This window comes from Tachysurus fulvidraco, chromosome 25 (genome assembly GCF_022655615.1).
Source record: "Tachysurus fulvidraco isolate hzauxx_2018 chromosome 25, HZAU_PFXX_2.0, whole genome shotgun sequence".
In the NCBI taxonomy this organism is placed as follows: domain Eukaryota; kingdom Metazoa; phylum Chordata; class Actinopteri; order Siluriformes; family Bagridae; genus Tachysurus; species Tachysurus fulvidraco.
The window spans coordinates 10,322,270-10,349,564 of NC_062542.1; the positions used below are offsets into that span (position 1 = coordinate 10,322,270).

Here is a 27,295-nt window from a genome sequence, read left to right on the forward strand (position 1 = left end):
TACCCCATTCTTTCCATCTTCATTCTTTGCCGTTTGACGAATTGATTGAACAGTCACAACAGAATACAAAGCAGAAAAAGAATAGGAGAATGGAGTCAAATTATAGATTCACACGCATTCCGTGCTACATGGCATCCTCATCGTCCTCATCATCTCCACTGACATCACCAGAAGGTCCGGCTTCATCCCCATCATCATTGGCTACCAATTCTCTTCCAAGTTTGCCTAAATGCTTCTGAGTGTGCACCAATATGGGTGCATACAGGTGACAAATTAAAGAAAAACCAACATAACAACACAACTTTCATCAAGAACCATAACAGCTTTCTGGCATAAAATCTACAATAACATCTCTCGATATCTAGTAGATAAATACTGATCTGCCAAAAGATATTACCTTACTTGGTGTTTTTTTTTTACATGTCACTCTAACAACTACAAAGCATCCCATCTCCCATGGTTCAACCCAGATGATTCAAAACCTTATTGATACACATTAATGTTTTTACAGCTGGGATGTTCAACAGGGTTAAATAAATCTACTAGAGCAAAACAATGCAGATAGACTGAAACATTATGAATCCGGTATATCACATTTCTATCTGTTTTTGATCTGGTTAGAATACAGTATTTTCAATGCTGTATTTATATACAGTTACATCTCTATCTAACACAGGGAAGACAAGCCCTCTTTTACCCCTTCTAAGGGCTGGCGATTCTCACCTGAATACCTTATTGTCATAAAGAAATGTATGATGTAGTATTTGCAACAAAAAGGTATTAGCTGAAATTGACCTTCGACAATGTCTTTGTTGTCTCAGGATTGACAGTTTTAAGGAAGCAGCCTCTGGTTTAGGCTTCCCACACACTGCTCAGCAAGATCAATACTGGAAAGCAAGCTTACTGGCAGAATTAAAACCTAATTTAGAGTTGAATATGAATCAAGATGCAAGTTGCAAACACCCATTAGAGATGATGACTAATAAGCATTGTATAGTGCTATGGACAAATGGTATTGGACATGACTCAGCTAAAACCACATTACTATAACCAAACCACACAGACAGAGACATCTTTATAGCCCAAGGACTGGTCTTCATTCTTGTTAATTGTCCACAGTTTGCAGATGCTATGTTTAGCTTGCATGTGTCACAAGCAGGCCCTGAACTAGCTGTCACATCTACCCTCAGAATAATGGCAGATTGAACTGGACTGGTTAGTGATATTCAGTTCACAGCACAGCACTAAACATACTCTTTCATACAACGCTATGCTGCAAATGAATTCACTTTGCCACAGTGCAACGATTTCAATCAAAGAAAATCAACCCTCTAGAATCTGTCCTGTGTACCAGACTTGTTAATTAGGCCTGCAGTCTAACAAGATCTAGAGAGAAATGTGCATGATTCAGTATCTTCGAATCAAATAGCTTTGTCTTGTAGCAACCATCCATCTTACTGTACACCGCTCTTAGGTCACAACAATCCAGTTCTATATTTTTAACATTTACAAAATTACAGAGATTAACGTGACACCTTCAGGCACCTAAACAGCAACCCTATCACCATAAAAGGACTCACAGAGCTGAAATAACTACAGCTACATCCTCTAATACTGCCTATATGCTACCACAATCATGCAGGTCATTTGGGACACATCCAGTTTCTTTGTATACGTTATGGCACTCAGTCTCAGTAAAGAGCACCCTAACAAGAAACAGGCCACAAAAGTCAAGTTTTATTCACTGAGAATTCCAGCCACCCTATCCAGCATAAGGGGTGGTCTGAATTAAGTGTGCCTTAATGCCACGATGCATCACCAGTACACATGTGAGCTTGTGGAAGGCCAAAAGTGCAAAATGGTTTTGAAATATTTCCCCCCCTATTTCCATGATACATTTTGGAGAATTGCTGAATAAAAAAACTACAACCCAACTCACAAGCCCACTACTGTTTTCAAAGCAAAGCATTCAAAGCAAAATGTGGTTATATATTTTTATTCTGATTAAATTTTTGTTACTTGGTCTACATATTTGCACAGAGACAACACAATTCTGTCTGTTCAGGTTCTCTGCATGTGCATGTGAGTTCTTTTGGATTTCTGAGTTTCCTCCCACCCCTTAAAACATTCCATAATTTGGATTGGCAATGCTAAATTATCCCTAGGACTGCAAGTGTGTGTATGTATGTGTGTCTGTGTCTGTGTGTGCATAATGCCTTTTGAAGGACTGGGATCCCAATCATGCAATTTTGAATCGAAGTATGATTGTTTTGGATGCCCCCTCTTCATCTTAAATATATATATATATATATATATATATATATATATATATATATATATATATATATATATATGCATGTGTCAGTAAGTAATCTCACCTCTTGTGTCCCAAAACATTCTACTAACCTGCTGCTCACATCACTTTAACCCTCGACTTGCACAGCACAGTGCCACTTTATACGTACACACCACACTGCATATGGACACTTTAAGGACAATCATTGAAACCATACCATCATTGAAACCATTTTTCACATATCTTTTCATATTTTATATAGTTTTTATATAGTTTATACTTTTTATTTATCTACCTCCTTTAGGTTTTATTTTTATCCTTAATTCCATTCCTTTTTATGCTTGAATACAAAAAGCATTTCACTGCATGTCGTACTCTGTGTGTATGCGTATGTGACAAATAAAATTTGATTTGATTTGATACATTCCACTCATGGTGTTATTGGAACGAATCATGTCGTGATGGGCTAAAACACATGCACAGGATATTTCACTTCCCAGACCAGTTCGGACACGAACATTAATTGTGTTGACATTCACAGGAATTGCAGCACAGTTTTAATTCAACTAAACTCAGGCCACTTCTTACGGATAGTCTAAGCTTCAGTACCATGCTTTGGTTTCGGGTCCACATCACAGCTCTCACATTATCAGATTTTCATGCGTTCATATTTTTGATTAAATAGTCAGTGTGAAAGCCCCCCGAGTCATTGCAGATACTGAAAATGCATGAAGATGCATTGCACTGTAGTGGTGCTTGGGTGGACATATTTTGGCCCATGTGGCCTTCCACACGACCCTGGCTGCTTTTAAAAACCCTACGCCTGGTTCAGTTTGGACGCGCTTTTTATAAGTGTGGAGGGTTTGCTGTAGGCTGTAGATTCAGACACAACACCTAACAGTGCCGTTTAATTTCTATAATTTAGAGAATGGAGCGATTTACAAGCAAATCCGCTGCAAAAATGCCTTTTTCCTGATGTCTTACTTGGAGATGTTTCTTATGATGATTATTAAGATGAGGTGGATTATTTACCCCTGGTGTTTGTGCATATAAGGTTTACATAAGGAATTCTATTCAGGCTTCAAGACATAAGGAATTCTATTCAGGCTTCAGTAGTTTCATCCGCACACTGGTGCTGAAATAAATCTTTATTATAACAGGGAGATTTTCTGGAATAAAATGGGAAGCACTGTGATGGATTCAAAGAAGACTGATAGCAAGAAGAAATGTACAAGGAAAAGGACGCTTCGGTTAAACATGCCTGTAAGTTGTGCTGATATTGTGTCATGTTTTTTTATGTCATGCTTCATTTCTACATAGCTTTATTTACTGTCATAACTCAGCTCATGACCACGCCCACTTCATTACGTCACTTAGACACGCCTCATGTTTCTCTATGTCAACTTAATAATAATTTCAGATCACTTCTTAAATTTAAGGTCATTTAAGATTACTTCTGTTTTTATTATTATATATATATAATATATATAACCTCTTTTAATAATAGTCTTCTATAGATGTAGATCTTTAGCAAGCTATAGCATAACTTATTTTTCTTCTGTTTTGCTTAATGTCTTGCTCTACACCTAATGCACATTGAATAGCTGGTGAGAATAATAATAATACACACACATAATAATACACACACACACACACACATATATAATGTATGTTTATGTACGTATATATGTGTGTGTGTGTGTGTATATATATATATATATATATATATATATATATATATATATATATATATATATTATTATTATAATACACTCATCAGCTATTGTACGTGTGTGTGTGTGTGTGTGTGTGTGTGTGTGTGTGTGTGTGTGTGTATTCTTAGAAAACATGGAGGCAATTGCATTTAAAGATTCCACTCCATTTTATGTCAAATTGTAATTCATTATAAACAGTTCAGAATAGGAAATAAGTTATTACTTGCATCATCAGAAAAAATTCATTTGTCCGTCTCTGTCTCATCGGCTAAAATTCCTGTTATTCATATTTTAAATGTTTTAATGCTTTGGCCCGTTGGCATCTGTAAGGAGAATGTAAGAGTGTTTAGATCAGTGATCTGCATGTGTACAGGTGTTCCTGATGGTTGGTTGGATGTATGGATAGATATGCATGAAGACTCTTGCTAATCACAATAGGGCCTCATGTTATGCTCCACTGTGATTGATCCACCATACTGTCAACAAGAGCAGTTTGTATAAATCCAATTTTTGTTTAGGCATTCAGTTTAGTCTGTTCGGTTTAGTCTATTCCACAGTGGCATGTAACTATTCAGCAACCTGCTCATATACTAATAAAGATTTTTATTTCTGGAGTACCACAGATGTTAGCTGGAGCCAAATTTAGAATTTGGTTTCAGTTATTATATTAGTACATTTAATTACATCCTCATGTTTTAAGAAACATGTGATTTTTTTTCACGATCACAACCAACTGTATAGGTCGAGAAATCTGATGGCTGTTTAATCAATGGAGAAAAGCCAAATAGTCAGTCAGACTGTAGCAGCTCCATTAGATATTGTCACGAATGGCCACACCCACTTCACAAGGTCACTTAGACACACATGTTCCTTCACACATGTCAACGTAATTTAGGAACTGAGACTCAAAATCAGCTATTGTAAGGTGACCTTGGATGGGAAATATTTTTATGAAAAAAATAAAACACTTGTTACAACCCTAGCATGTTAACGTTCACCTTGTGCGGATGAGAAGCATCTGCACAACATGGTGCTGCCACCACCGTACTTCACTTTAACAATAGTGTTCTCTGAGGCATGGGAGGTTTAAGGTTTTGCCACACAAAGTGCTTTGGGTTTTGGTCATCTTTGTCTGTTCTGAACACAAAACCTTTTCCTACATTACAGTTGGGTCACTCAAATGCTTTCTGTCAAACACCAGACATACTTTCAGATGGTATTTTTTAAATAACTTGCCACCCTCACATACATGCCAGAGTTATGTGGTGCTTTTGATGAGGTTGACTGGTGCACCATTGCTCCTCTTCCAGCCACTGACCTCTGTAGCTCTTTCAGTGATTGTTGGCCTCTCTAAGATTTAAGGAGCAGCTTTTTCTTGGCAGTGGGGCGATGCAGCTTCCTGATTATTGATCCAGCTTTGCACACTGGGATATGCAAACACTACAATATTATTTTGTAGTACCCTTTCCCTAATCTATGCATTTGTATACATATTTCAATAACTTCTGTTGGACATCTTGTTGGACTTAATTTCCTTCAGATTCACAGCCTGACGAATGATCCTTCAGTTGGATTTCCAATCATGTGGCAGCAGCACAATAAAATCATTAAGTTAATTGTTCACATCAAAGACCAGAATAGGGAAAAATGTGATCTCTGTGATTTTGATTATCGTATGGTTGTTTGTGTTGGAGTATCCTGGCAATTTCAGTATCCTCTCTAGAGTTTACACAAAATGTTGTGAAGAACAAAAAAAAGGGTCTTCAAGCTGAAACACCCTTTTGATGAGAGAGATTAGAGGCGAATAACAGGAAGTCTATGGAAACTTGTATAATTACTTTTTACATCTATCATGAGCAGAAAGTATCTCAGAATGCACAACACATCAGCCTCGAGGTCGATGGATTAAACAGCAGAAGACTCCATTGGGACAGATGGAAAATCCCAGGAGATCAGCAGATTCTGAAATACACAAACTAACCCATATGATCTAACAATCAGTGCTTTCTGCATTCTGATGTCAGATGGAAACATTAACTGAAGCTTTTGGCCTATTTTGGCATTTCCTTGTGCTGCTGTCACATGATAAGTTGAGATATATAATTGCATTCATGTGAATGTGTACATGTGTTCCTGATGGATGGATAGATGGATGGGTTGATATGCCTGAAGACTCATTAATCACAATAGGGCCTCATGCCATGCTGCACTGTGGTATTGATCCACCATACTGTCAGCAAAAGCAATTTGGCTAAATCCAATTTTTACAGTGTCAAATAGTGTGACCAGTTTGTTTAGGTTGTTAGATAATGTTGCACAAAAAATAGAAAGAATAGAGTTTATAGATGTAGGGTGATTTGTGAAAAGCAGTACATTTACAGCATCTGGCAGACGCCCTTATCCAGAGCAACGTACGCAAGTGCTTTTAAGTCTCTATCACTGAATACATTAACTCAGGTTCACTAGGTTAAGATATGATGAACCTAAGTCACTGTTCACTGTTTATATATATATATATATATATATATATATATATATATATATATATATATATATATATATATATATATATAACTCTGTATATACACTGTAATACACACATACTTCAAATAGGGAGGAAAGTGCTATTTCATGAAAAGTAGGTCTTCGACCGTCATGTGAAGCCAGTGACCTAGCTGTGTGAACCCCTAGGGGAAGTTCATTCCACCACCTGGTTGCCAGAACAGAAAAGAGCCTTGTAGTGTACTTACCTCTTACCCTGAGTGATGGTGGGACTAGTTGAGCAGTGCTGGTAGCTCGGAGTGTGCGAGGTGCAGTGCGAGGATTGATAAGGGCTTTGAGGTAAGAGGGAGCTGGTCCGTTTTTGGCTTTGAAAGCAAGCATCGGTTTTGTCACACTCTTTAAGACTTAAATCCTACAAACTACCAAGCAATAGTCCAGAACTAACCTGAAGAACCTCTCCTTACATAATTTACTAGCAAAAGAATTAATATTAAGCTTGATTATAAAAAGATAGTACAGCTTCGATAATTGTATATTAGAAAATATGATCTATGATCTTCGCTATTGAGTTTTTTTGTGTTTTTTTTTTTTTTGTCTGGATCACACTGTCTAAGCATAAATTCATAGATGTACATGTTTCTACTTGCAGAATGTGATTTATTGCTGGATTATTGTTCAGCAGATTTTGCTTATATATATGACCCTGTGAGTAGTGGTAGAAAATGCTATTTCTCCACCTGTGGTTTTTAGAGAAATGTAAAAACTAATGTAAAATGTGAACTATTATTATTCTGGTGTTTACTATAGCTTTAATAATTTGTATAAAGTTTGAGATGCAATTCCACCTCCACTTGTCAAAGGGATTTTTTTATAATTTGCACTTCTGCTGCCCAGTTATTTGTTATCCTTCCTGTGATTGTTAGCTTAATGCCGACTCAGATTTTTTAAACTTTCGGTTTTCATTAGGAAGAAATGCTTCTGTGGAAATTTGAACCAGTTGGAATTCTGCTGGTTATATAATAATAATAATAATTTTATAATAGAATTGTATAGATAAATTCATATAGATCCCAAACTTTTTAATGGTAGTGTATATGTTATATAGAACATATACAGATGATCCAGAGTGTTGAAAATATGGGAGTGAAAGGAGCAGAATGAATCGTGAATCTTCTATGCTTTTGCGTCTGTCATGGCTGTTCCAGTCTCGGGAAGGCACTGATGTCTCGGTGTCAGATCCTGTAGTGGGAGGGGTCAGTAGTATACAACAGTTGGGACTGAACACTCTTCCCTCTGTCTGATCCCTGCGAACATTCCTCTTGATGCTCAGCCAACTCATCCATTTGGTTTTGTGTCTTTGTCACTTCCACTGGCAAGGCTCTTGCATCTAGGCCTGATCATGTGTGTATCTGCTGGTGTGTGTCATTGTATTACTTACTTTAATACCAAAAGGGCTGAATAAACAGTGTAAGCATCTGCTTTGCCATAACAACACAGGCTGCTTGTTTCTTTGGCCCCCTACTGTATACCATGTCTCTGCGATCTTTGTGCTTTGGTGGAGTGTTGATTCAGCAGTGGGAGGTCATGAGGTCAGTGCTGTTGCATAATCTACTCCCGGTTTTGTAAACAAGCTGGATGTGTTTTACCAAGGTTTGTGTAAAGCTCCACATCGTCAACAGGATGTTAATTTGAGCTATCAGTAGCGATGGTTATTTGAGAATGAGTTATTCTTTTTATGATAGATTTAATAAGATAATGAGGCAAAACCACAACAGTCAGAACCATCATCATCATAATAATTGAATGAATGAAAAAGATAACAACCTATAGTAACTGGCGGATAAAGCAGAGGTGGAGTTCGTAAATAATAGTAATAGTGTATCAGGAGAGAGAGAGAGAGAGAGAGAGAGAGAGAGAGAGAGAGAGAGAGAGAGACTGAGACTGAGACTGACTGTGTGGTGGGATTTGAGTTAAATTAGCGGTAGCTCAGAGAGAGAGGTGTGTGTGTGTGTGTGTGATGTATGGGATAGTGGTTGCTTATTGGATAAGACTCTGACTGTCTGATCAGAAGGTTGTTTGTCCAAATCCTAGCATCACCAAACTACCACTAATGGGTCTTTAAGCAAGACCCTTAACTCTTAACTGCTCCATATCAAAAGAAAAGAGGGATAAATGTAATTGGCCCTAGATAAGGATGACTGCTAAATGACATGAGTACCGTCTAAACTCTTTCAGCTCAGAATTTAGCTCAGCGGTTGAGCTAGATATAAAAAGTCCTTACAAAAAATGTAAAAAATATACACTGAATAATGAATATATTGGTTGGTGCAGTGTATTTGGTATTCAGATGAGATGTTAGAAGATGTGTGTCATGCTAAGATCACAGGAGACAATGCTAGTGCCCTTTTGTTTTTACCTTCTTTCTCACTTTCAAAACCATTTTCTAGCAAAGTTCAAACTCCAAATCTTGCACAGAAATGCAGCTATATGGCATAACTGTGCTTAGTTAGACTTGTCTCAGATAATTAGTGATCTGCAAGATGACTTTACTTTATTTCACTAGCTATATTCATTATTTATCCAGTCCCTTGAGGTAGGGCTGGACAAATTCTCATACAGCACTGAGATCACAGGGGACTTATTGAAGGTAGGAACTAATGCTGTGAGCAGGGAAGTTAACAAACCTGTGCCATATGCTAGACCATAGGCTTTTGAGCCATTTGTATGGATTTGTCACCGTACCAAATTCTAACTCATTTGCACAGAATTGAAAAGAGCTAACTAAATACAAAGTGTACACAGCAGTCATGAGCTCCCAATGGCTCTTGACATGGCCAGGATCTTGTTGATCTTAAAAACTGGTTTAGCTACTGTACCCAGGACCTTTTTTGATTCTTTTGATTAATTCACAACACACGCACAAATTTCCAAAAGAGTCTGAGCTCTTCAAGAGGGGAGGTGTGGTCTTGTCAGTCAGGCCTGTCTGGCCTTGCTTAGCAAGAGTGGCCATGAGTTCATCAAATAGGATTTGCAAGTGCTTGAGGCAGCAGTTTTGTATCATATCTCATTACAGTGTCACTCTTGTGTTTAAGCACTGCTCTAGCAGACTGGACAGGCTGAGAGTAGACCTTCCCTTTACACTGGATACTTTTCTTTCTGTTTTTTTCCTTTAAGATTTAAGATTTTCTTTTTTGGGAGGCTGCATTTTGCACTGGCACTTGTGTTGAAAAGACGGAGAGCAGATTGTGATGCTGGAGTGTGCAGACTGGCTGGCTCAAGCTGCATGCTTATCTTTTTTCTCCATTTTCTTTATTTGATTATAGGTAAGGAAGTCCGGAAAGGGCTTTATTGATTCGGGTTGTTGTTCTGCAGGTCTTGTCAATAAACCCTTCAACAGGTTTGCTTTCATCTTCAGTGGGCCGTGCTATCAGTGCTGAGGGAATAAGATTATTGGTCCCTTTGACATTGTTCAAACCACTGATTTTTAACAGACTTTGAACAGGTTAGTTGGGTTTTGTATGCTAGAAGATGAAAAGCACAGTGTAGGTCAGGCTTGTTGCCATGGACACTTAATGAATGACTGGAAGGGATTTACATGGTAAGAGATATATGCAGGGGAGAATGATGCATATATACAGATAATCGAGCTAATACCTGTAATTGTGTGTGTGTGTGTGTGTGTGTGTGTGTGTGTGTGTGTGTGTGTGTGTGTGTGTGTGTGTGTGTGTGTGTGTGTGTGTGTGTGTACAGGTATGTGTGTATGTGTGTGTGAGATTTTAGCTGTGTTTTAGCAGTATGTGGGTGTTTTCATTGAGTTGCAGGTGAATGATGTGCTGCATACAGTCCAGTTCTTTTAGTCAAAGTAAATCCAGCTGTAAGCTACAGTACAAAAGAGACCCTTTTAGCAGCACAATGAAGGCTGATTTCCAGGACAATTTTCTTGTAGATACCATGTTGGATGCTCAAATAATTTGGTTTTGGTTCTGGCAACTTGACCTGTTTGGTCATTGGAAAGCATTGTTGTTTTATAGGATGCTGTTCATTACTGTGCTTTGTATAATCCTGACCACAACTCCGACTCAAAATAAACTTATTGCATCTAATGTACTGTATGAGCAGTTCCACAACCCTGACCCAGTCTACAGTAACTCACTGACAAGACAAGGACACAGGCAAACATCACCTGGTCTTCTGTCTTAAATCTTTAGCCTCCCAGTTTGTGTGAGCTTGTGTCCACTGTAGCCTCAGATTACTCTACACTTCCTGAGATCTTCTGGTCTCCATCCATATTCATAACCAACCTCAGATATCCCTCTGGTTCTCAGCCTTTTTAAATTCACTTATCATTAAACAGGCATTCAGTTAATATAAAATGTCATTTATTTTATCAGTATAATGCTGGCTAGTACTAATGTTCCCAATGTACCGTATGCACTGTGAACACATTTAATGCAATCTCTAGTGTAATCCCAATATGGCACCCTGTCTCTATTAATAAGCTCTAACAAGCTCAACACATTATGCAGTAGCTTGATCATGAGATTAAAGTTGCTTTAAGAAACTGTTTACAGTGTCATATTTAGTAAATGTCTACTGCCCTGACATTTCTAGAGTGATTTTTACAGCGAGACTGCTCTCCATAGCTCATTCGAATACTGATACGGGTAATCCAATGGATAGTGGTTCATCCTGTTTATTTCTGGATCAGCAGTTTGGCAGTTTTACAGATTATTTTATGCTCCCTTTGGGCTCTCCATCTGTATGGCTAGAAATTTCTGCATAGTCTCAAAAGATTTGTGACTGTTTTATATCTTCTGGTATCAAGTCCTCTGTGCATTTTAAACACTATATTGTTCAATACATTGGTTTTGTTGGTGTTTCTGAGTCCTCAAGTACTGTATCGACTCTGAAAGTAGTTTCAGTGTCCTTGTATTGGTGTGCAAAAGTTTTGGCACCCCTGATCCAATTACAGATTTTGGCAGAACATTGTTTAAAAAAAACAAAAAGGCAGTTTATTTATGCACGGTTACTGTATATCATTTGAAATTTCATTTCTTAAATCAGCAGATATAGGAATAATCATTAGGTTAATTAAGGTGGCATATGATTTTTTGCAGAAAATAGACTTTATGAACATTTTATTGCATTAGAAATGTCGCTAATATAATTAAAATAATGCTGCTTCTTATTAAACTGATATTTCTCAAGATAACCGGCTTAAGTCCAAGGTCAGAATATGGCTAATTCAAACACTTCTCAGTCTTGGGCATATTGCATACTACAAAACTCTAAATAGTTTTTAGGTCTGTTGTTGAAATTGATGTCTACCAGTATGCACCATTTCAGTATTGGATCATCATTAACCACTCACTAATGCTGAGCTCAACACTGAATACAGCCAATAAACAGCACGGCACATTTGACCTTTAACTTGAATCTGAAAACAGTTCAAATATTATATCATATTAGTTTTTTCTGACCATTGAATATCACAGTGTTTTCAAATAATTTGTTATAGCAAACTATAAAGCTTCTTACTAAATAAAGTCAGTAAGGTCAATACAATAAAAGAAACTCAGTACAGTGTTCGTCTCTGTGCAATGAGTTCAGATGTACTGTGTAGGAGGTAATACTCATCTGCTTTAAACATCTGCTTTAATAAAGTACATATACAATAAAAAGAGGGACTTGTGTACATATGAAACTTTGTGTATCTTAAATTATTTTTTAAAAGTATACTGTAGCAACACTTTGAGATGAACGATGCCTCTTCAATGTACAATAAAAAAAAATTTGTCATTGATGTGCGTTTTCATATGGCTTTCATTTGTCCTGAAATTGAAAATGAAATTGTCATGTAATTGATAGCAGTAAAGGCAGATGTAAGTGGAGAAGGTTTTATTGTGGGATGATTAAAAGAACAAACAGAGCCACACAAGCCAGAACACAAAAGGTTAGGCAAGGAAAACATGAACATTAAAGATCGTGCAAACAGCAAGCAAAAACACAGATAAACAATTGTATAACACGTACAAAGCCCACAGAACTAATAAAGGGTGACTAATGAGTGCATACAAAACAGGTGAGCACAACTGAGGGAGGAAATGGAGCACACAACAGAAGAGTGCCCTGTAGTGGTCTGGGGAGAAATCATCCATAGTAGTTGTGGCAAAAAGCCCTGACCTGTGCATATAAGCTGTTTTATTGAGCTGCTTAATTATTCTAACACTATTACTCCCATTTTTTGCAGGACCTGGGCTTGTTTGCCATGCCCTTCCTGGAGGGTGATGATGACACACACAATGGCAAGGATGGTACACGTAAGGTAATGTCACCAAAATGTCATTGCCATGCCATGATCTGTCTTGCTTTCATAGAGCTGGGCATTGAACATTACTAATACTATTCTAATGGTCCTTGGAGCAAAAAAGCCGTCACAATTAAATGGGCTGTGTGAGTAGAATATGCTTAGTCATATTCATCACGTTGATGTGAGGATGTTCCTGTGATGTGCCTGGAGCTGTGTATGTGTTTGTTGAAGTTCAGGAAGAAAAAATCTGACAATCTCACAGTGTTTTGAAAATGTGTTTTCTGTGTACTCACAACAAAGTCTTACATTTTATATCAATTTATACCACTGAGCAATTGATAGTTAAGGGCCTTGCTCAGGGGCCCAGCAGTGGCAGCTTTGTGGACCTGGGATTCGAACTCATGACCTACCGATCAGTAGTTCAACGCCTTAACCACTAGGCTACCACATCCCAGTTTCTGCACTAATTGGTCATTATTATAGAGTCAAGAGGCTTTTGTTGTCATTTTGATTACATACAGCTAATGCAGTAGATTGTAAAATGAAACATTGTTCCTTCAGGACTCTGGTGCTACATAAGACAACACAGAACTAAGGGATGAAAAGTAAAATGTACCAAGTTACATGCAGTGCATGTGTACAACCCTTGTGTAAACAATGCAATACAAAAGAAGCCCTGTTCGTAATCACCTACCACTTCCTTCTTGACTTGCAAATGTGCCTTTTTCCACCTAACTGTGTGCCCTAGCTTGTCATGTATAGTGTATACACCTGTTGTTGCTCAATGGATATGAGCAAGAAATCAGGAGTGTGCAGCAAATGCTGGAATCTAATTGAGGCATTTTTTTTTTTTTTTTTTTTTTTTTTTTTAGATTTTTTGACAAATATTGACATTGATGAAATATAAGCTACATCCCGAATGGCATTTTATGCTATGTTATCCCCTTGTGTAGTATAAATAGCAAGAGTAGTGTGTTCAGCTAGTCATGCTCTATTGGCATTATACTGCTACCCGCTTACGAGTAATTACGAGTCATGTCATGTTCACATGCCGTGTTGTCAGATAGAACACGCATCTTTTATTTTCCTTTATATTATACTTTTATTTTGACACTCTGACTCCCTGACACCCTTTTACTCTATAAACTAGCTGGCTGATGATAAATGGAAATTTATTCAAGTATAAGCTATTTTCATTGTGTAAAATATGATCACTGATATGCATAAATATATACAAAAAAGAACAAAACAGTAAGAATTAAGAACGAGCTGCATTACAGAAAGTACAGAAACTTTAGGTCTGTTTCCACCTCAGAAACGCAGGCAGCTAATTTATCGGAATTTCCCTGTCGTAAATGAGGGGTCATTCATACGAGTAGGAACCTTGATTTATGATCATTCCAATAACGCACGAAGGCAATAATATTTTCGATAAGTTGTGGATTTGTTTTGAATGGTTTGCTAAATAATAGTGTAAGTTTTATAAATTCTCCAGAAAATCAAAGCCGTACAACAGAATGTAAACATATTTTATAGCCAAAATAAGACACCCCAAACTAAATCCCGCACCCCATATACAACATGTGGCAGTATTCTATGACAGTGTGTAGATCTTGAGAAGGACAAAGTCAGGGAACAATTTCTAACAACAGAACATGCTAGTAGAAAACATTTAACAGAGCCACTTAGAAAACACACAATTGTGCAGAAATAGACACAGGGCTCTCAAAACATATTAAATTATACAATGTAGTGCTGTTGGTTAGTAGCCTTATTTTTCTGAGATTTAATTACACAGAATTTATGGTAAATTCCTTATTTTATAAAATGTCATAAAACCGGGGCCCCCTGGCTCAGGGCCTCTAGTTTGAGAAGCACTGGCCTAGACTACATGTTCTGAGCAGGGGTTGTCAGTGAACAGGCTGTAAAACTGTTGGCTAAGTTACAGACACTCATGAAAAACTGATGCTGATTATCTGGGAAACTTCTCTAAGAGCAGTCAAAATGTCATTGTGTCAAACAAGTTGTGAATTTGTCATGACTTACTCTGTGCTCAAAGTGATGCTCGCAGCTCCAGTGGTTTTCTCTGTGGGTGAACGTGGATGATACTGGACAATTCCAGGATTTGCTTTTTTTTCATTGGTTGTTGCATTAAATCTTACCCAGATGCAATAGTGCTATTTTCTGATTGGCTATTGTGTAGCCTCTTTTATTGATTGGCTGATACTGTAAGTGTCAGGCTCGACCAAGAGCTCCAGGGGAGACGCGCTTGATTCCTGCACTGTTCCATAGAGACAGTGGTGCAGACAGATACATTTTGGGCGCTGCGGCTTATATAATATATATGATAAATAGTACATTTTTCTGCGTGATAAATACAATGTGTGGTGGGAGAGTGGGACAAAAGACCGACATGAGTGACTGTCACGCTCAGTGCCTGATATTTGACAGCCCTGGTGTAGATCTTGTGAAAGACAAAGTCAGGGAACAATTTCTAACAAACAACAACAGAACATGCTAGTAGTAAACATTTAACAAAGCCACTTATAATACACAATTATGCAGAAACACAGACATGAGCGTATCTACTACTGTATATTATTGGAGAAAACCTATATGTGTAGTTTTAGCTTGCTTTCTTACAGTATATTTCACTGCCAGTCAAGTTCCCTAAGGAGAAAGACCAGATAAATAAGCTGATAAGTCTCAGAGAAACACAATGTGCTCATCGGATTTTTCTTGAGTGCTGCAGGTGACTGTTTGGCTGGCTTCGTTGTGCAAGCTACAGTAGATGTGTTTTTGTGTTTGTATAGCACTAGCATGCATGTTGTTCATGGGTTTGATCTATGCCCTCAACCTTGAATATCACTAGAAGCTCAAGAAGTATTTCAGAAACTTCTTTTAGAGCTTGATGAAGGCATGTCTCAAGAAGGTTCACAGCCTCAAAATTAAGTTAATCTGAGAAGAGCTGATTAGAGAAATTTTCTAACCAAACAAAATATAAAGCGAAATCCCTTCTTGCTTTCATTTGTTTATCTGGTAGATTAAAAACTGGATAATTTTATGACGTCATCAGTAACGGTGTAACATTAGTCCTCTTTCAGCAGAGTGCTTTATGGGTCACGTTCACTGTGTAGATACATGAATCTTTTGACTTCTACATAACTCAAACTCTGCATTGTTACTACAACCTTGGCCATGGAAAATGCTCAGGTTCTGGATGTGGGCCGAAACAAGTGTTTAAACATGTGTCAGCATCTCATTCAATGCTGCAGAATCCACAAATGTCAGTCAGCTGTCAGGATTTTTTCCATCAGTATTTAAAAATAGACCTCACGCAGTATCGTATGTTTGTTCCACTCGGCAATTAGTCAAATGCAGACATCAAAAACTAGCTCTCTGTACAGAGATTTTGTTTTCTAATGTTAAGATTTCAGTCTTCTGTGTTTTTGTAACTTGGCACTTTAGTAAATGAGGGCAATCAATGTTACCTGAGATTAAATTACCAAAATGGAAATAAAATGGAATCTATTTCCTAACTAATCCTCCTTTAAAAGATCTTATTACATCCTAAATGGCAACCTGATTAAAGCTAGATCTGCCGCAAATGTTGTTGAACTGCAGTACACATAATTGCGAATAACAATTTAATTGTCTTTGTTGGTTTTGGCCAGTTTTATAAAGCCAAATAGCTACAACATCATACAGCTACAAATGGACAATAAATCAAACCTAGAATAATTTCACCAAGAAACTCATTTAACTCATTATAACTCATTTATGAAGTTACTTGGCTATGAGCTGTTTTTTTTCCCTAAACAAAAAGCTTTGAGCAACACAAGGTGACCCTGTGCTTTTGCATGCCTAAACAGTTTTTAGTGGCTTTTCGACTGTTTACATAGATGAACAACGCTGGAAACACTAAACACTGCTGTGGGTGAAAAACACACTGATGATTAAAATGTTCCAGCAAAACAACAAAAAAAATGAGGCTTCTGAAAAAGGACCACTGATCACAGAACAGAGGCCAAGCTGCTTACAGTGAAATTCTAAGCGCAGGAAATAAAACAACAACAAAAAAATGTATATGTATAAACTGAGCTTCATGTGCCTGAGCCTATCCTCACTAATCCCGCAAGAGCATAAACTTATAAACAGTTATAAACAGTTTCAGATTAAAGAGCATTCTGAGCGCCTCCACATACCGTATCATTTATCAAGAAAAAAAATCACTAGTGATCCGAATTACATTAAAGTATCAGCCACATATTAACATGTACAGAATCACTACATTTAAATGTTTTTTCCCTAGTACTAGTGAGGCAAAAACCTTCAGCCAATATTCTGTTTAACAGATCAGTACAGTAATCACTGCATGCTAATGTATTTAAGCAACATTACTGTATTCCAGCAGACAGTCCTCTGTTGGTCATAGGCAAAGTGGAGGCTGGAATCTTAGCCAGGGGATCCATTATATTATCATTTATTTATTTAGATATACACTACTGGTAATCATAATTTGTTATGAAAGTTATTGCACTGTGAATATGTATGAGCAAATGGCTAATAAAGTTATAAACAATCTTGCACGTTTCTATCTAGCAATGAAAGCCACACAACAAATGGCATCCGAGCATTAACAGGGAAGAAGCATATTTATCTTTGCACTCTTCATCTTTTCCTTATTCTGTAGTGTTAGAACCTGGAACTGAAATTATGTCTTGCACAGTCTTTTGCCTTGGGCAGTTTGCACACATTTGCGCACATGCACTTCATGTAGTTCTGTCTTAGTGTGCTTGGTTCTGTGTTTTGTGTGGCTCTGAGTTTTATGTAGCACCTTGAGGAACCTTTTCCTTTCACTGTGCTCTGCACTAGCTTTATATTAAAATGACAATAAAAGCTTCTTGAAATGACTTGTCCTGTATCTCTACAAAACAGCCCATAATAATGCAGTAGGTTACAAAAACAATCGATACCAAGTGTCTCAATTGTCTCAGTAAATAAACTTGTTTCTAGAAGGCTCCATAGATTGTTGGAGTACATACTATGTTTTTACAGCTCTTAGGTCTTCATGGTGCTGTTCAAATAAACAGTGAAAAAGTTCTGGAAAAGAATCAGTCAAGATTTGGTAGTAAAATATCTCTAACTTGGAATATCCAGTGGAACAGCATTAAATCCATTAGTAAAAAGTATTACGACTACAGCTGAAAGAGCTCTTCCAAGAAATTAGTCCAATCACCTAAGAGACCAAGGGTAACCTTCATACTTTTTGCACAGCTTGCTTTGTAAGAAGACCAAAAATGTCCATTTTCCAGACCAGAGAACCTTTTCTTACGTTTGCTGAGTCTCTGAAATACTTTTCACATACTCCGAATTCCCTGGAATGTTCAAGGTTTGGGATATTTTATAATAACCAAGCAATAATGGATACTTTTCCATAACATCTTAGACTTCTTTTGATTTGTTCCCTGTTCTACCATGTTTTCATGTTATCTAGCAAACTCTATCTCTATATGAAATAGAGATATGAAATATGAAAATATGTAGTTCACTTTGCTGTTTTGGGTTGTTCCTGCAGGGGGAGATCAGTTGCCACTCAGCTAGCCCAACTAAAGGATTTTTCAGCAGGGGTCCATTTAGCCGGCCCTCGAGCCCCATGTCTGCTCCAGCAAGGTCCAAAACCAGCCCGGGGTCACCAAGAACCATCTTCCCCTACCCCTTACATCAAGAGTCCCCACCTAAATCACCACGCCGCCTCAGCTTTTCTGGAATCTTCCGCTCATCCTCCAAAGACTCCTCTTGTACCTCCCTGTCCACTTCCTCTTCTGCCTCTCCCGTCAGTATTAAACTCTTCTCCCGTGCCAGGAAAGGTAGGTATACTCATTTTTGCTCTTAACCATATAACATAACTTCTTTTTTTTTGTACTAAAGAGTCACAAGAGTGACAGTTTAAAAAAAAAAAAGCTTTGAAGATAGAATGATTGACAGGGTTTGGAGAAGTCTGTATTCCAGATTCTGCATTGTTACATTTGATTGTTCGTCAATGCTGACAGAAAGTTTCGTGTTTCATGAAAGAAACAGTATAAAAGACAGCGTGAATACATTGCAGTTTCCACTCCCCAAGTCATTTCCACTCCCCATGTTTATCCTGTCATGAATTCTCCCTGTGTTTTCACAGTGCTCTGAATTATTAGTTATTATTATAAGGATAATTATTGCTCTTAAAGTTTGTCTAATAATTATAATTGCTTATAATAATGCTTGATGAATTTCCATGTGATTGACTCGAGTAACATTAACAGAATTAGCTCTTGCTCATCCGTCTTCATATAAATGTGTATATTCAAAGCCCTGAATAAAATCAAAGAACACTGAAATTATCATGTGTTTGATTCTCAGTTCTGACATGCAGTCAGTCCGCACCAACATCCTTGTGAGATTTTATAATGTAAATAGTTTCTGTTAATTCTATGTGAATTGATCGGGCTCAGTCTACCTTGTTCAAAATAGTAACTAAGAAAATTGTTTAAAATGACATTTAGTGTAAGCAATAAATTCACATTTTGTTCAACTTAATATTTCATAAATCAGACTGTTAATATTCAGAGTATGAATCAGAGCAGCATGTCCATTCCCCAGCATCTCTAGACAGAATGGTTTTAACCCCAAATCACCATGGAGCACTTGGTGATTTGGATAATTATGTGTCGTGCAGATTTAATTGGTGCATGGGTGTTTTTCAGCACAGTGAATTCCAGTAAATGAATTCCGGCACTCCCTGTTATGACCTTTCAGCAAAGTAATACTGCTTGAAAGCATACAAAATGCACAGGACATGCCTATACTACTATATCTAGGTAGCACAGTAATTTAAATTAAAATCAATCTGTATCTTGTGTCCTCAATGGTTATTCTTTTGAGTGGATCACTTTAAGGACATGCAGATACCTTAATGTTTATTTAAGAAACCAAAATAAAACCCAGCAAAGTTGGCTTTCATAGAGAGGAGCATCTCTGAAAGAGTTTGTGGTTCTTGATGATCTCCTTTGTAGAATGTGGTTAAACAAAGCTTCAACACAGTGATGATCTGGCAACCTAGATCTAAACAAGAATGTAGTTGTCCCTGTTATTTGTAGCTATTTTATAATTATATAATTGTCCAATTAAGAGTAGAACAATGCCCACACAGTTCCTGCTGCTTTAATTTGTTTAGTCTACAAGACTACTCCATTCAGTTTACTTGTATGCCACACAGAAAATTATGCAAGCCTTGTTTTTTGAAAAGAAGGTGCATTTCAGACACCATTATCATCTGAAAGGAGTGACCCATAATTAGAAAATGTGGTTATTGATGTATTGTCAGAGGCTGGAGTGTTGCAATGGGTCTCAGTGGTGGGCTGATCACTCACTGGTAAAGTACGTACAAATGTAGACCAGAGGTCATGGATTAATGCTATATCTGACAGTGGGCTCGGAATTTGTCCAGTTACAGTGCAGTATGTTGGGATGCTGTTCTGGGATTGCCAAAAGTCCTGCCATTCTTACTTACAAGGTATGTTGTAGAGGAGAATATCACACTGAATTAGTTTCAGTAACTTAAATGATTCCCACTATTTAACCCCAGGAGCTATTTCTGCTTGCCTAAAGAAACTTTACCAAAAGTTTGGCAGACAATTTCTTGTTTTTATGTCCTTATGGTTTATAGGGATTTTATTTCATGGGGTTAAATGAGCAATGTCATTTGAATTTTTGGAATCTTGGTCAAGGGGTCAGTTGTAGCGCTAATATTTCTTGGATTAGAAATCAAGCTCTAGTAGTCCAGTTATAAATTAATTATTAAAACTCTTACAGGCACTGAATATTACCATATTTTCCGGACTATAAACCGCAACTTTTTTCCCACGCTTTGAACCTTGCGGCTTAAACAATGACGCGGCTAATGGATATGGATTTTTCACATTAAAAAAAAAAAACACATTCTGTGACATGCTCAGTTTTTTGGCGTCATGTAGCTTTCATTAGACCAATGAAATTGCCGAACGGGTTAAAGGTAGGGTTTCCGATGTTTCAGAAATGCTTCAGAAAACTGAGTCGGGACCTCAAACTAAACATCAAAACAAAAATCAAAACAAACATGTAGCCAATGAGCAGAAAGGGGCGTGTCTTGTCAATATGGGTGGAGAGAGTGTTCAGTGAGCATGTGTGACATTAGCAGAAAGCGGTTTTAACATTGACATGGAGGATAAAAACAAAGAAAGAAACCGAAGAAAAGCTTACGATAAGGAGAGAGGAGTAGAAGTAGAACGCGGTTGTAGCTGCCTCTCTACATTACTACGATAGAAAAGAGGTGTTATTTGTGTAGTAACAGCGTTTAGCTCAGGCGTTATTGACTCAGGAAACTCGAATTTGTGAATATGCGGCCAACTTCAGTTCTCTCCAGAGCTGGAAAGCTGATCCTATATTAACACGGTAATACTTCTTGCCTTATAGGAGGAAGATAGTGACCAATGACTTTCTTGGTAGGCTACTGTTTACTGTTAATTTTTTATTTTTTTTGTTTTTCGTTAAAGCCTGTGTAAAGTTAATTTGTTTCAATGTACCTGTAGGCACCTGTGCTTATAGACATGTGCGGCTTATTTATGTTAAATAATAATAATTTTAAAAAAATTCAGTGGGTGAGGCTTATATTCAGGTGCACTCAATAGTCCGGAAATTACGGTACAGATGCAGTAGTATCAGTAACAGATGTAGCAAACTTTCTTTTGTCGGATCTGTGAAGTGGTGACACATTTTGTTCAATGAAAACAGAAATCTTGTACATCCGGCACAACGGTAATGAAATGAGGCCTACCAGCAGAAGTCACTGAGAGGACATTAGTGAGAGAAACCTCTAAAAAGCCAAGTATAACCCTCAACATGATGATACAACCGGCATACTTTACTGTAGGGATATAAAACTTTTTTGCAATACATGCTTTTGTAAGAAGGCCAGAAAGTTTCATTTTGGTTTCTTCAGACCAGAGAACCTTTACTTACATGCCTGCTTTACATGGCGAACTTTGAACTTTGAACTATATTTTATTATAAACAAGCAATGAGAGAATTTCCCAGCTTCCCAGATACAGTACCCTTCCCAGGCTTCTTTTGATACGTATTTGTTCACTGATCTCCCATGATCCCATAATTTCTAGCAAATTCCAGGAATAGGATATCTACTTTCAGTCGTATCCGTTAAAGTGGAAGCATGGCTCAGTAAAAGTGGCATGTTCAAAGAAAAGCTGATGATGAAAACAATTTTTTTTTAATCTGTGCCAAATTCAGAACAGATGCCCGATCTGTTTGTAGTGAAATGAAACAGTTTAAAAGTGATAACATGAACTGCCTCTGTAAAAGAAATCCTGACATAATATTTATAGCCATGAACTAACCATTCAGTCATGGCCGTCACTTAACCAGACCTTTTGTATGCAAGTTATTTAAATTTTGCACAAATACCCCTGACACGGTCCCTTTAAGTGTTCTCTAAATAAGACCACTAAAAACCAGTAAGAGTTGTAGATTACATAGTGTGGCTCGAGCACATTATGCAAATTTCTGTAGCTCACTTGAAAAAGCAATACAAAACCTGATTTTCAGCTCATGATGGCCTTTGTAATTGTTTTCCTACTTGAGATTTTGGAAATAATTGCCAAAGTAAGATACACACTTGCACTCAAGGATCTATCTGGTTTTTTTTTTTCCTGTATCTGTTTTTGAGATGCTTGGGATTAGCAGGACCTAATTGTATCTAGAATTTAAAAAGTGTTTGACTTGGCATACATATTACATTCATCTACATTATTAAATGTACAACATAATGTACAACATAATGTACAACATAAACTGCAGATTTTAACGCATCACATATCATCTGATCAGCTACCCGGAATACTAAATCAAATCATGTGTCAGTATGGGTACTGTGTCAGCACACTGTGTCAAGTAGCAGTGTGGAGTGTGTAGGTGGCTGTGTGGGCGAACAACAACCTCCCTACATGCTGCTTTTCCTGGATAGGAAACAAGCATCCACACACACCCTTATGGCAGTGCTCAACCAAGCTGGACCTTTCCCAGGCCTTCATGGGACATACACTCTGCTTGCAAACCTGGAGCTATTAATCCTTCTTAAGGAAGAGCAGGACAGGCTGTCTCCGGTCGGCTGGGGAAAAAGCGAAATAACTACTAAATAAACTAAACTACTAAACAGGAAGCTAAATATATAAAGTGGCACATTTTAGAAGATTTGGAGTGATGTATAGAACAGATATTGTAGCTCTTGCATCACATATTTGTTCACCATTCATAAAAACAGGGAATTTAAGTAAAAGCAGATTAAACTGCACAGCTATGGCACTCAGAGACAAACGGGAAAAAAAACATTTGCGTTTATGCAATTTAAGAGTTATTATGGGCATTTAACAGTACCACTTGCTTATTATGGGCCTTTTTAACAGAGCCAGTACTGTAGCTGTGAGCATTTTACATTTTGCCCACTTAAATGGAGGTGCAATTGCAAATCAATACAGTTGATACACTAATCATCTTTAACCTGTGATGAAATATTTTTGTCTTGAAGGGAATGGTCTGTTTACTGAATGATGTGATCTGATCTAAATCCTGATCTAAATGACCTTCATATTCATGCCTGGGATGTTCAGGCTGAAGTGATGGCACTCTTCAAATCATCAAAACACCAGTAGAATATCGTTTAGATGAATGGTACAGTACAGTATCAGAGACGTATCTAGAATTTATGCCAAGGTACAATTAAGTAGTCTTGCTGGCTCATGGTGGCCCAACACTTTACCAAGACATTTAATGTCAATTTCTTTTAGTTTAACTTTAACTCATCGTCTGTGTTTTTACAACCTTGGTTGAAACAAACATACTGAAATCATACAGTAGATGAGAAATGACTTCTCGTTTAATGTTCTCTGCAGTTGTGTATATTCAGCACATTATATAATGAGTTACTGTATATGAAAAGGGAGAACTACTGAATGATTACATGGAGGAAGAGCTGACAGAGTGCAAGATGCATTGCTATTGGATATTGCATGTAAAACATCAGACATAACATGTATGAAATGAAGAGTTTGAGAAACAATTGCGGTACATGCTCACTTTATTAGGTACACTTGCATCATCTACCACTTGTGTAACAGCACAATGTAAAGCTCCTGTAGATACAGGTCAAGAACTTCAGGTAATGTTCACATCAAGAATGTATAAAATGAGAATGTATAAAAAGTATGTATAAAAATGTATAAAATAAGAATGTATAAAATGTGTTATTTCTGTGACATTAGCTGTGGCACAATTGTTGGTCTCCAGATAGGGTTGTGTACTTCATAAACTGTTGGTCTGGGATTTGCAGATGGGTGGAACAGTCTTCAGTGGGTGGAAACACTTTGTTATGAGAGGTCTGAGGAAAATAGCCAGATTGGTTCGAACTGCCCGGAAGAATATTGTAACTCAAATAATCTCTCTTTAATATCGTTGTAAGCAAGAAAAGCTTTGCAACATTTACAACAATTGAACCTAGGTTAATTGGCTACAACAGCAGAACACCACATCAGGTTTCCTGATTGAAAAAATAAATAAAATAAACCTGGTGAATCTGTAGTGATGGATCCTGTTCTTGGCTGAAAGGAATGTGCTCTTCTGTTGCTGTAGATCATCCACCTGTCACACAGAGTGTGATGTTTTGTGCATGTTGAGATGTTTTTCTGCTCATCACTATTGTAAAGGGTGATTATTTGAGTTACTATAGGCTTCTTGTCTGCTCAGATATTCATCAGCAAGGTATTTTATTACATTACAGTATTTGTCTTTTTTTTTAAGACAGGGTTAAGGGCCTCACTCAATGGCCCAACAGTGGCAGTTTATTCTCACTCTGATTTAAACTTGCAACCTTCCGATCAGTAGTCCAATGCCTTAACCACTGGACTTCCACAACATGCAGATCATTCACACTATGTGACCATTGTGTGGTTAAATATTCCCAGAAGATTCTGAAATACTTATCCCAGCCTCTCTGGTACCAACTACCATGCCGCAGTCAAATCACATTTTTTTCACATTCTGATGTTTGACCTAAACATTACTTGAAGCTCTGTATAATTGTTTTTAACTGTAACTATAACTGTATTATTGTGCTGATGCTACATGATTGGTTTATTAGATAACTGCATTTATATGTATAAGTATTCCTAAAAAAATGGACAGTGAGTGTAAGATTGGGAGTGCTGTATGTTTTTCACATTTTCCCAAGCTGTTCTCAGATGGATGCATTTCTCTCTAAGTCTAATGCTGATACACATCAATATGTGGGAACTTTTGTCTGTTTTTTTTTTCTTTCTTGTTATAAGGGTTATTCAGTCACTTGAAACGTCCTTGAGAAGCTCAAAAGGCTGTTTACATTACCTTCGTTCACATACACCTACAGAAGGCAGAGACTTTATTTTCATCCATGTAGAACTCAAAAAGCTCTTCATCAAATGAAAGATTTGGATTTGAGCTACATGGGCTACAGTTATTGCTAAAAAGGCCAGAAATTTTGTTCCAAAACATGAACTTTTGAAAAAATAACATTCTGCTGCGTCATCTTCAATGTCTCACGTCACAGGCACAAGGAGGTGCAAGAGAGCAAAGAAGGCTTTGTGCTGTTGCTCATGCACGGCTGGTTGGATTCAGCCATATGGTCCTGAGTAATTGCACTTCAGGCTTTGTGAAAGCATTGATGCCATGTGATCCTCTAATTCCCACGTCAGAGCCACAAGGCGGTGCCAAGAAAGCACACGGATGACTGTGTGTATGATTCCAAAGTGAGCTACAATGGGCTCTGGGAGCACTGGTGAAAATCATACAACAATTTCTTTTTAGCACAAATAAGATATTTGACAGCATATGAATTAAAATGTCATCGGATCTTTCAAATGTTTTCATAAATTTCAGAGTTTCTTAGAATTTCAGATGCTCCTGTTTGCGTTAATGACCGCACTTGAGCTAGCATTCCAGAAGTGTTGTCTGAACACATGCTTCACTAGAAGAGGTTCGACATGAGGAAACTTTCACTGGGGCTTTTGGTCCCCACTATTTCTGAAGCATTACCAGGACGTCTGTGGTGTTTGATGTGGTGTTTGTTTGTTTTTTTTAAGCGACAGGTGAAATCATCATTACCAGTGCTGTTTATTACTATTAAACTATTGGACTTCTCACTTGAATTGAATGGTTTTAATCCAAACCATTGAATAAACCATTTTATATCTTAAATCATGTAGGACTATAAATAAATGTTATATCAAATATTAAAATGTGTTTTGTAGATGGAATGATCAGTTAAAAAAAAAGCACTATAAATAAGGCAGTAACAAATAGCATAATAACGTACACACTTTACATGATGAGCCCAATATCTGTATAGTTTATTTATGTTTATTAAGCTGAACTGGGAGGTTCTGTGAAATATATTTGGAATCCAGAAGAGAGGATGATAAAGAAAATAATGTATGTGTATTTATACTGAATAACCACAATTTAAGTGCAATGCTTAGATGTTATTGGTGTTTACTGTGTAATCACATTCTATAAACATGTTCATTACACCCGGTGCAGAGAGCAGATGAAGAAGGTCTGCTTAATCAGTACGTTCTTCCTTGATGCATCCTGACCTTTGTGTCTCATGTGGCCTTGAAAAACTTAAGAATGCATACAAGCATGCAACTAGTTAGTGCTTGCTTGTTTTCTTTTTGATTTACTTGCTCAGTTTGATCTTCTTTTCCTCGCTTTGTTGTTCACAAAATACTTGTATGCTCACAGAGCCACCAAGTGGTTCACAATCTGTCTGAAAAGTTTTATCTAAGTTTGTCTTTCAGAGGTAGAAATATGAGCCACATTTCCTTCCAAACCATTATTTCCCAGTAGAGGGAGATAAAGTACATAACGCTGCAGGAGATACCAAAAAAGGTGTTGAAGTAACTGATTAAAAACAAGCCAAAGGACACAGACAAACACACACACAAGGATGATATAATTCAAGATTAAATTTGTTTTTTTCAATTCATTTGTGCTCACAACTAGAAATAAATGTAAGGTTTTAACACCAAGATCAATTCAGAATATAAGACTAAAATTAGCTTTCTTTCATTCCAGTAGATGCCCATGTCTATTACTACACTGCTGTGGTGGTACTGCAGCGGTTACAGTGAAATACAGCTGTGATCATTAAAAAAATGGAAAATGTTCATTTATAGTGTTAAGGGATGTTATTTCAGGTGGCTACTGAGTACAAAACATAGAAATGATGGCTTATTAGTTTTATTAATTCGTTTATTTCTTTGCCGTTGGTATAATTATTTAGTACATTGCTCTGATTTGTATCTTTCCCGATGATTTTTAAGCAGCTCAAGTCTTCCTGGGGTATCTGTTATA

General features: G+C 37.3%; 1 protein-coding gene across 3 annotated transcripts in view; it reads left to right on the top strand.

The window, feature by feature from the left end:
* The first annotated feature begins 3,123 nt into the window (after window positions 1–3,123).
* The window catches only part of prkag2a (protein kinase, AMP-activated, gamma 2 non-catalytic subunit a), an 84,280-nt gene continuing 60,108 nt past the window's right edge, over window positions 3,124–27,295 (top strand). For 2 of the 3 annotated variants that reach the window (XR_003444751.2, XM_027173481.2), the window contains exons 1-3: window positions 3,125–3,559; window positions 12,764–12,838; window positions 18,402–18,693. Coding sequence is in view for 2 of the 3 variants with exons in the window: in XM_027173481.2 (XP_027029282.1) it covers window positions 3,476–3,559; window positions 12,764–12,838; window positions 18,402–18,693 (451 nt within the window). In the remaining variant the exon portion in view is untranslated. Of the gene's footprint in view, window positions 3,560–12,763; window positions 12,839–18,401; window positions 18,694–27,295 lie in introns of all 3 variants that reach the window. The other variant, XM_027173473.2, reaches the window with a different exon arrangement.